Source organism: Brachycentrus maculatus, unplaced genomic scaffold (genome assembly GCF_059751285.1).
Source record: "Brachycentrus maculatus isolate JH-2025_06_01 unplaced genomic scaffold, ASM5975128v1 h1tg000427l, whole genome shotgun sequence".
Classification (NCBI taxonomy): domain Eukaryota; kingdom Metazoa; phylum Arthropoda; class Insecta; order Trichoptera; family Brachycentridae; genus Brachycentrus; species Brachycentrus maculatus.
The window spans coordinates 108,306-120,527 of NW_028281175.1; the positions used below are offsets into that span (position 1 = coordinate 108,306).

Consider the following 12,222-nt stretch of genomic DNA (forward strand, 5'->3'; position numbering starts at 1 on the left):
AGTTAAGGGGATACAACGAAATACAGATTTCAATCAACAGCCGACCGCCGGAGAGGTAACACGTCTGCCCACGCCCGATTTTTAAAAATTATGCGTATTGGATATTTTTGTTTATTAGAATATAAATAAGAACTCTTTTAACTAACTCTTTTCTTTTCAAAACCATTTAATAACTTCGAAGAATTTTTTTTATTTTTCAGTACAAAAATGTTGTTTTATGAAAAAAATCAATTACGTAAAATGTTACCTGGATTAAGAGAAAACTAAGTTGCGACTTAACGAATTATGGGCCTTATGGTCTCCGGACATACGAGTACAGTAAAACCTCGATATAGCAGACCCCTACTTAACGGACAAAAAATCTGATCAAATGTAAAAGAAATTAAACTTCCAGTTTCTTCTTCTTCTTCCTGGCAACATTCCATGTTATAGTCATTGTAGACTGCTGGGGTTAGCTCTCCTCGTCCTCAGGTTATATGTCCTTCTCTCCTGGGTAACGTCACCTAGGCCATGCCTTCGAATCATGTTATCTTTCTGCTTTACCCATGAATTCTTTGATCTTCCTCTAGATAACTGTCCTGTTTAATATTATACATGATTAAATTCAAGTGTCTACCTATGTAAACAATTTATTGACTATTCGTCAGATAACGAAGTCCAACTATATTACAGGCATAAGCATATAATAAGCATTCTCGTAATTTTAAAGAGCTGATTATATAAAAAACAAAACAACCTCAAAAGTAACAAAACAGCACCAAAAAAACAACTTTTGTTTAAACGAAATGCTCCAGTCAGTCTTCACCCTTAAATAAAAATAATAGAATGGTGTTTTCTAGCATTTCTTAAGTATGTGATTTAAAAAAAATGCGTTTTTATTATTTACAAAAATACTCCAATTTCATACTTTTTCTGTGAGCCTAAGCGGCTCATTATAAGAAATAGGTATCAAATTGTGGTAGAGTGGGCTCGAACCGAGAAACTCTGACTCAAGAGTTCGCGACACTAACCACGAGACCACAATCCGACACAAATTTATTCCTACTTTAGAGCTGAATTAACGAAAGCAAGCGCATCGATATCAAATACCAACAGCAATTCACGACGGTCCATAGACAACAAGTAGAATTATATTTGTGTTTTGTATTGTTTATTTATATCTAAATACTGTGTTAATATTAAAAAAAAATATTCTTAAACAATTTAATAATGGACTTTCTGCTGTAACGGTCATCTCCTCCTCCCAAGCAGTCCGTTATAACGAGGTTTTACTATAATTCAAACCCATGATATTCAGAAGGCATTTCATTGTCCTTGGAGCGAATTGAATGGAGCATCTCGCCTTAATCCGAGGTCCCTTTATAGGCTGTGAACCTGAAACTGAAATTCAAATTTTGCCAGCCAAATTTACAAAAGCTAGAATAAAATTCATTTATTAACATAAAAATTACAAACTTGTTTTCTTAAGGCAAGTATACATATATTTATATATATATATATATATATATATATATATATATATATATATATATATATATATATATATATATATATATATATATATATATATATATATATATATATATATATATATATATATATATATATATATATATATATATATATATATATATATATATATATATATATATATATATATATATATATATATATATATATATATATATATATATATATATATATACATATATATATATATGTAGAAGTTCCAAGAATTTGAGTAGTGTAGTTGTCAATCATGGGTGGATAAATATATATATATATATATATATATATATATATATATATATATATATATATATATATATATATATATATATATATATATATATATATATAAAATATATATATATATATATATATATATATATATATATATATATATATATATATATATATATATATATATACATATATATATATATATGTAGAAGTTCCAAGAATTTGAGTAGTGTAGTTGTCAATCATGGGTGGAATTAATGAATGTTACAAGTGATAAGCCCCGTTTATTCCCAGACTTCCTTATTCTTCTTCATCTATGTCGAGATTTCCAAAAAATTCCAGGATTTCAGACTACCGGCTTCGAAATAACCAATTCAGGTCAACTATGGTCTTTGGTTGATCTGGTCTCTTCCGAAAAAGTTGATTTTTTTCTCAATTTCACACAATTTTTTAAAAATATTAATATTAAGTTTTTTTTTAATTTTACACGTGTTATTTTGTATTGTGTGCTACGTTTTGAATTGGAAGGTCAACTTTTTTTCGTATTGATTGTTCAAATATACATTTTTAAAATCAAAATAATAAGACATCTTCATCTCTGCCATAGAAATGAATAAAGAATGAAGATTTCATTAGGTTTTTTGTTTGTTTTTTATAAAAATTCATAAAATAAAACTCAAACGTTGGTTTAAACCACTTTTATTTTTGGTTTTTTAGATAAGAGCTGCATTTATTTTTATGTACGAAGTTTAATGTTCAATTAGGGGATTTTTGTCTCACTGTATGGCTTGATATATATTTATATTCATATTAATTGCTGATCTAATTTTTCGTCATTTTTTTGCACCTGTTTTTAATTTATTACTAACTAACTAACTAACTAACTAACTAACTAACCATCACGCCGTTTCCCCGCAGGGGTAGGCAGAGAGAATAGAGCGCCACACCACTCTGTACTTGCAAACATTCTTCGTCTCTTCCACGTTCATGCATCTCCTCATACATACCCGCCGATTGTTACGACTCCTAACCTGACCACTTTCAAGTACCGTAAAGTGGGTATACATTGCACCAAAATACTGCATTTTTTCAAAAAATTGTCTATTCAGATCAGGTTTTTTACTTTTCCTGAGGTTTCAACTATTGCAATGTAATAACACATATACCTGTAACATGTCTGATACGTTTTTAAATTTTTATCTATTTTGCCTGTATTTTTTTTTAATATTTATATTTGGTGCAAAGTATCCCGGGGTAAAGTACAACTTTGCACCATGATATTTTCTCTACACTTTTCGTACTAGAATCCAAATTTATACAAAGTAAAGGCTATCCTACAAGTTTTGTTGCATCTTATGAAGGGTTTTGGCTCACAGTTCACTAAATGCAGATTATAATATTGTATAATTATGGAAAAATAAGACACTTGATAGAATTTTTTTTTTTAAAATATTGAAAAATCTAACAAAAATGTTTTTTTTTTCAATACTGAAGGTTTAAAATTATATAAAATAAAAGGTGGATATTAAAACATATCGTACTATATAGGTAATAGGAATTAAAATTAAATTAGGTCTAAATATGGTCAAGTTCCGGGACGGTAAAGAAACCTCTTTTGGATTGCATTTTCGATTCTTTTATGGAACCCACTACATCCTTCCAAGAATATTGAAGAAAGTCATCCTTCATCGGCCACTTTCACGATTTGAGACTCTCCTGCATGGATTTAACAGCTCTGTCTTTCTTTATTTCCAAAATCTGTCCCGGAAATTTTTCTCCTTCATAATGAAATACGACATATTTTCCCACCTTCTTTTTTACTGGTCCTAATGAAACGGAAAAACAAATACGATAACTGGTTTCAGTCATCGTTTTTGTTCTTCTCCCTCTTCCTCAAAGCTTCCGTGTGAACTATAATCAGTTAATGCTAGATATGCTGGAAGTTTCGGTGCGGAAGGTGGGATCATTGATGTAGTTGGTTCAGGTAGCATTTGTGTCTCGTCAACGTTCATTTCGACATTTGGATCGTGAGCAATGCTCTTACCTGGTTCTATCGGTATCGTTTTCCTGCGTTTTAAGACTGAATTCTTTGGGTTGAATCTGTTTTCTTCCAAAAACTGTTGAAAACTCTGGCGCACGTCATCGTCATACGCTTTTAATGGCAACCGATTAAGCAACTGACTAGTTTTAGCAACAGTCAAGGTTTTATGTCTTTGCAAAAATGATCTTATCCATTCAGAGCCTGGTACGTTGTTCTTTAATATTCGTACTCTTCTGCCAAATCTATCCAAATAGACTATTAGAATGTAGCGAATGTTAAAAACACTCACTGGGAAACCGTACTCACTCATGTCTACTATGCAGTTTACGAAGGATTGCTCTTCGCCCTTGTCATATATCGGAGGTTTTCCCACAGGTTTTGTGTGCTGACCTTTGAGCTTATAGTTAATCGTCCTTCTGGGGATTTTGAAAATTTCTTTAGCCTTTCTTTGACTGATTGTACCATTTCGAATAGCCTCCAAACACTGCTCCACTCTCTTCGGTGTAAAATCGCAGTATCGTCTGGCATAAGGCCGCTGTTTGTGTGTTCTTGACATTTTTGAAAAAAATATACCATCAGGAATTAAGTAAGTACACAAAACCAATAGATATTTAGCAAACATGTCAAGTTGTACTAGCCTTTTTAAGACTTTTCATCAAATTAATTAACTATGGCCTTTTGTGGATACTTTGCACTTGGTGCAATGTTACCCCAAATGTGGTCAATACAAGTCAGTTCTTAAAAAAATATTATTTTTACATAAACTTGACAACGTAACTAAAAAATACAGCATTTGAGAAAAGCAGGGCCTATCTACCTACGATTTAGAGACCACTCACTTGTTGTAACTAGTTTCAGTATACTGATTCCACTGGATTTTTTCGGACACAATTTTCAGACAGAAAGCTTTCTTTACGTTCGGACAGGAAAAACGCATTGAAGCAATAGCGACCGACTATTACTTCTGTAAACTAAAAAGTAGATTGAAGTGCCGTCTATCAGAAACAATAGAAAGTAGAATGAAAAATGACATGTATCAGAGATGACCAGCTCTACAATTTCTTTACAGAAGGTGGTGTAAAGTATCACCCATGGTGCAAAGTATACCCACTTTACGGTATTTGGCATACCTGATCGTGCCATGTTTTTCTCGGTCTTCCTCTGCTTCTTTTCCCACTAACATTCGCCTCATAAATTTGTTTTACCGTTCTTTCCTTATTCATTCGTTCTACATGTCCAAACCATCTCAACACACCTTTCTTAATTTTATCGATAATGCTTATCTCAGCTTTGCATTCCTTCCTTATTTCACTATTCGCACATCTATCATACATCGTTTTGTCGCACATTCTTCTGAGAGATCGCATTTCGACCGCATTCTGTCTACTTTCATCCTTCTTTTGCCAACTCCATGTTTCACTTCCATACATTAGAGTTGGAACCAGGATTATTTATTACTATACGTTTATATTATAAAATGTTTATCATAAAACAGGAGAGGATGTACGGATCAAATTTTTGCCTTGCGCGATATAACAGAAAAGTTTTTGGGAAAGAACCAAAAGCTTTTCTGCGCATTTGTGGATTTGCAAAAAGCGTATGACCGAGTTGATAGAATGAAGTTATGGAAGGTGTTATCTGAGTATGGAGTAAGCAGTAAACTCATCCAAGGCATTGCATCCTTGTACAAGGATAGCACTGCATGCATTAGGGTAAATGGCTCTTTTTCATCCTGGTTTGACATCTCTAAAGGTGTAAAACAGGGATGTGTAATGTCACCGTGGCTGTTTAACCTATACATGGATAATTGCATGAAAGAACTGAAAGATTTAAATGTTGGAGCTAGAATGAATAATTTGACTGTCTGTTGCCTTTTGTATGCTGACGATGCTGTTCTTCTTGCCGATAGCAAAGAAGACCTGCAAACGTTGGTGACAAAAGTGTATAATGTGTGCAAGGAAAGTGATTTATTGATGAATGTTAGCAAATCCAAAATCATGGTTTTTGAAAGAGATGAATGTAGATCTGAGTGTGAAATATTGGTAAATGGGGAGATTTTGGAACAGGTAGATGATTTCATATATTTGGGTAGTATGTTTTCTAGGGATGGAAAGATTGATAAAGACATAGAAAGGAGAGTGAATGCTGGGAACAGAGTGAATGGTGCACTAAAATCAGTTTTAGCAAATAAAAATCAATCAGCGGAAGCTAAACTGGCAGTACACAATGGAGTTCTGGTTCCAACCCTTATGTATGGAAGCGAAGCATGGAGTTAGCAAAAGAAGGATGAAAGCAGACTGAATGCAGTCAAAATGCGATCGCTCAGACGAATGTGTGGCAAAACGATGTTTGATAGATGTTCGAATGATGAAATAAGGAAAGAATGTAAGGCTGAGATAAGCATTATCGATAAAATTAAGAAAGGTGTGTTGAGATGGTTTGGACATGTGGAGCGTATGAGTGAAGAAAGAACGGTTAAACAAATTTATAAGGCGAATGTAGTTGGAAAAAGAAGCAAAGGACGACCGAGGAAAACTTGGCACAATCAGGTATGTCAAATACTTGAAAGCGGCCGGATCAGGAGTCGTAATAATCGTCGGGTATGTATGAGGAGATGCATGAATGTAGAAGAGGCAAAGAATGTTTGCAAAGACAGAGTGGTGTGGCGTTCGATTCTCTCTGCCTATCCCTGCGGGGAAGCGGCGCGAAGGTTAGTTAGTTAGCTTTTTTTATCATAAAACAAATATGTCATCTTCAGGGATCAGGAAGAAGAAAAACACACAAAAATAGTTAAAATAAAAATTAATTATATAATCAACTAACATAAACAATAAATAATAAGTTTTAGTCCCTCTCCAAGCACAAGAGCTAAGTCTCTTTATTGGAGAACTGCATTATTAATTTTAAGATAATGAAAGTAGAAATGTCTGAAAAATCAATTAAAATTACAACAACAAAAAAATCTAACCCTATTAAATTTGAAAAAAATTTAAATTTTCTTTTAGTTATCATTAAAAAAATTGTTGAATCAATATGATATTAAAAATATGTAAACAATAATTGTGTAACAATAAAATAAAAACACTTGTTTTTTACCACTCGAGTTTTTTTTTTATTATAACGACTTGTTTCGGAAGCTTTGCTTCTATCTTTAGGTCTAAATATTAACAGTTTATATTTAGACCTGATGATGGAAGCATAGTTTCCGAAACTAGTCGTTATAATAAAATAAACTCAAGTGGTAAAAAAACAACTGTTTTTCTTTTACAATTTTATCATGTCTTACCACAAAGAGAATGCCGAAACATTAAATAAAATAATAATATTGTAAAATTTAGAGCATTAGCATATAGGGTAATCAATTTCTCTTCACACACATTCCTACCCGACGAAACTTCATTACTGTCAAAGGGTTTAAAATTCAACTTACAGAACATTTATTAAAATATTAAGCTCGTGTTAGATAATTAACCTATGGACGAGCTTCTTCGAAACTCTTAAAGAGACTTTAAGAGGGGATACCTCTAAAGAGAGTTTTTAAAAAATTCACCTCTTTCTTTTGATTTTTTATAATTTTTTATGGTAAGACTTTTTAAGCTAAACTACCTTTACTCAACTTGGACTTGCTTAGCTATATCTAACTTCACGTTATTTAACATAACTAATTCTAAGTAGGTACTTACTCTTAAAGAGACTGTAAGAGAAGATACCTATGAAAGAGTTCATTAAAAATTCACCTCTTTCTTTTAAGTTTTTGTTTCAATTTTATGGTATGACTTTTTAACCCAAACTACCTTAACTCAGCTTGAACTTATTAACCTATGGATGTGACGGTGAGTGGTTATATATAAACATTACTAAAACTTATGTTAAAAAATGTTAAAATGAGTAACCACAAAGTAAATGCTTTAAATATTAAATCTCTTGTTCACATTCATACGCCGTGTTTATTTACCAACCACTGTGTTATAACCAGTTTTTAAAACTGGTTGTTCTTCTTAAACGTAATTCGATTTAACATTTTTGTTGCCAAATCTCTCGGTTCATGACACACGCGCTTGTCAGTAAATTGTAAATTTATAATCCTTGAAACGTCTTTTATTATATTTCTTTGTCGAACATCACCAATAGGCCAATAAATTTATGAAAATGATAAGGAAAATTATTAATTTTTTTAATGGTTCCCCAAAAGCTGACTTTAAATACAGGTTTGACTAGAAACTTCATTTTTAGGTCCAATAAATCAATAATAAAATCTTTTCAATTAAACATTTTATGTAACACACAAAAATATTTGATTTATTTATATATATATCTATATATATATATATATATATATATATATATATATATATATATATATATATATATATATATATATATATATATATATATATATATATATATATATATATATATATATATATATATATATATATATATATATATATATATATATATATATATATATATATATATATATATATATATATATATATATATATATATATATATATATATATATATATATATATATATATATATATATATATATATATATATATATATATATATATATATATATATATATATATATACCTCAAGTAAATATCATATCGACCTAATTGCACCAAGAAATGTAAATAAAACTCTTTTTATACATTTATCTTTAACTTATAAAAAATATATTCCAAGCGGTTCCAAGATGCTGTCGGTGATTCAAGAGTTATGGTCCTCTGTCGTGTTCAGGACCTTCATCTTGGTGCTATCAATATGGCTCCTGAAGGTGCTGTGGAGCCGCCGTAAGCTGTACATCCTCAGCTTAAAGCTTCCTGGACCCATCGCACTTCCTATCCTGGGAAATGCCATTCAGCTTGGTAGCTTTAATCGCCACACTGGTGAGAGAAAACCATTCATAGTATTTACTTTTATATTTTTAATCGTACAATTTGAGGATTGAAAGAGAAAAGATATATTTGACTTATCTATCATATATATACTGGCTTTTTTTTTATGGGTATACATATTAAAATTTCCCGAAATAAATTGATGGTGGCACCCGCCGTGTGACATGTAGCGCCATCTTGTTAAAACCACAGCTCTGTCACATCGATGCCTTACAACTGAGGTACGAAAAAGTCAGTAATCATGGTTCTGTAGCACTCTCCATTGACTGTGACATTCTGGCTGGCATCGTCTTAAAAAAAATATGGGCCAATAATTTCATTATTCACAATAAGTAGTGTTTTAGGGATACCTTACATTCAAAAGATTTTTATCAATGAATAAAATCCTTTCTTTAGTTTTATTGGGCGTACCCGTAATTCAATAAAGGTCAAAAATTATGATTAAGGTGTACTAGAATTGCAAACAGATTTGACTCCCATGAAAATTTCAAATCGTTGTAATATATATAATTGGCTCTTTGGCTAATACGTTTGCCGACCATTTGCTGTGCGGTTAATTTCATTGTCCGACTGCGGCGCCACCTAGCATCCCTTTCACATCATTTATAGAATTTCTTTCTTATTATTGGTGTAAATAAACAGTGTTAATTTTATATTCAAACGTCTTCATATTAAATAAAAATTTAAACCCTGCCCACAACAGAAACGGTAGAGTAATAAGAAGAAAAAAAATAAAATTGGAGTCGAACAAAACAGAAAGAGATATTAATTTTTGACATCTCATTTATCATCTCATCTCATCTGAGCATTCGCACTTCAGCAGTTTCTAGTTGCCTCGAGTAGGTGTTATACATTGTCCAGCATTCGGAGCCATAGAGGAGTGCGGGTATGACAATTGTTTGTTAGACTTTTCCCTTAAGCTTGTCTGGCATTTTTGGATTGAACGCCTTTTCATTTTTTTTTCAATTAAATGCAATTCAATTTATTTAATTATAATTAACATGTACATTACAAATTAAAATTTAAAGCGTGTACATATAAATTCTGTATTAAAAGTTTAGTAAATATAGTGATAAATGTTTCTTTCATTTTGTTTTAAAATACTGTACAATAATGTCTATTTAGGGAATGGATACTGGATACACTCAACTATGTTCGTTTATGTTACTGGTGGCAATGCACAAGAAATGCCAAGACAAGCTATGGAATGAGATCAAGGAAGCATTGGGGGATGACATAGATGACGAAGTCACCTCTGAGCATCTTTCCAGAATGCCTTACCTAGACATGTGCTTGAATGAAACCATGCGTCTTTTCCCAACAGGACCTGTTCAAGAAAAGCAGTGAGTTTTCACAATCCCTTACTAAAAACCTAGATTTATAAAAGGTCTGTCATATTTAGTATTAATTTTTTTTATTAATAGGAGATACAACACTGCCCGCCGGTGCTACAATTATTCTCTGCAACTATCTTCTTCATAAGAACCCTAAGTATTGGAAAACCTAGATTTATAAAAGGTCTGTCATATTTAGTATTAATTTTTTTTATTAATAGGAGATACAACACTGCCCGCCGGTGCTACAATTATTCTCTGCAACTATCTTCTTCATAAGAACCCTAAGTATTGGAAGCAGCCGGACTCGTTCATCCCCGAACGATTCCTGCCTGAAGAATCAGCTAAGAGGCCACACTTTGCTTATGTGCCATTCAGCGCTGGACAACGAGACTGCATTGGTAAGCTTAATGTTATTTTATATACTAAATAACTCAACATTTTATCGGTACATACCCAGGGGTCGGCAACCTCTTGGGCCAAAAGAGCCAAACGTGAGTAGCAAAATGAATTCGAAATTTTTGGGGAGTTTATTTTTAATTTACAACAATTTAATTAATATTTTTTTTTGACATCTCATCAAAGATGAAGAGGAAAATGGAAGTCTGGACATTTACGGGGCATATTCTTCTTCATCTGTGATAAGATGTCAAAAATAATATGAAAAATAACTCTTATAAGGAGGTAATCCAGATTTGTGAACAAGTATTTGGACACACTAAAAATATTGTAACTTAATTGAATGTTTAAAGGAATCTACAAGTATTTTTAAATAACAGATTTTAATTCACAGACAGTTTTTTTACGGAGATTTATACACCTAATATAGATGTATGAATCAGCGAAATTATTTTTTTTGAAAACACCCTTTTTCATTTAAAAAAAAAAAACAGTTTATTTAAGTATTTCTGTTGGTCAAAAATATTTAAAAGTATCTTTTAACATTCAACGATTGATGTATTTATGAATGCATTTTAAATTTATTTAGTACAGAATACCGAATAAAACTAAAATACAAACATAAATTTAAAAAATATTTCTTTTAAGCACAGAATAACAATAAATAATAAAAATTCATTTAAAAATGTCATTTTGAATTTGGCAAAGAAAGAGTCACACAAATTGCTTAAAGAGTTGCTCAAAGAGCTCGCGAGCCGCACGTTGCCGACCCCTGGTATATACCATCATCTCTCTACTCTCTAGTTTCGGAAGTTCCTCTTAACCTTATTTTCGGTATTTCAACCTTTTGCACTGCCTTGTATAGATATTTGTTTTTAATATTCAAAAATGTCTTTTTACTGGAAAAAAAACTATTAATTTTAAAAGCATTTCATAAACCGACATGAGATTTTATTTGACACTAAACGCGGGCTATGAATTGACTACATATTTTTAATAAAACAATGGAATGAATGGAGGACATGTTCAACTAAATGTAAAGATGTGAAAAAAGCTCGGAGTGTTTTTTATATTATTATTATTATTTACAAAATAAAAGATTCAATATTTTTTTATCAAATAGAAGCATTGTTATATAAAATTGCATTTATATGTAGTTTTAGATTAAAGCTTGGTTTGGAATGAAGGCTCACGTGTATCGATCTCATATAATTCTATAACTGTCGATCAAACCTCCTCCCTCTACCTCCTTCCCTAAACTCCTTTCTTCCTTTGCCCTCCTTATTATCGTCTTTTGTTAATTGGTAATCGGTATATTAATATGTAATTTCTGTTTTTTTTAAATGTCAATTTGTAATTTATGTTTTTTAAATGTTCAAGTACTATCTACCCTCTGATTGCAAACGGCTATATATGGTATCAAACGTTTTCATCAATATCACTAGTCCGTCTTTGGTCGGTTGGAAGATATTGCTTTTTAGCAATAAGGCCGCCAATGTACTTTTTATTTTCTGTACATGAAGTTTAAATAAATAAATAAATTCTTAAATATTTTTTAGGGCAAGCATTCGGTTTGGATGTATGGAAGACTGCAGCCGAATACATCATCAGAAACTTCGAATTGTATTCCGACCATAAGATTGAAAGTCTCCCTGTACATGCCGATATATCGCTGCGGAGTGCCATTGGATACAACATGAAAATTACAAAAAGAAATCGAAGGTGTTGAAATCGGTTTTGCCTACAAACGGTGGCTAATTATTGATTTTATTATGTACTTTAACTTATTTTCATTGGT

At 31.4% G+C, this 12,222-nt stretch overlaps 1 protein-coding gene across 1 annotated transcript; it reads left to right on the plus strand.

The window, feature by feature from the left end:
* The first annotated feature begins 9,804 nt into the window (after positions 1–9,804).
* LOC148302643 (cytochrome P450 4c3-like) lies at positions 9,805–12,222 on the plus strand. Its single transcript, XM_088271304.1, has 3 exons — positions 9,805–10,034; positions 10,230–10,426; positions 11,984–12,222. The coding sequence occupies exons 1-3, from the start codon at positions 9,820–9,822 to the stop codon at positions 12,151–12,153; spliced, it is 582 nt and encodes a 193-aa protein (XP_088127430.1). The 5' UTR covers positions 9,805–9,819; the 3' UTR covers positions 12,154–12,222.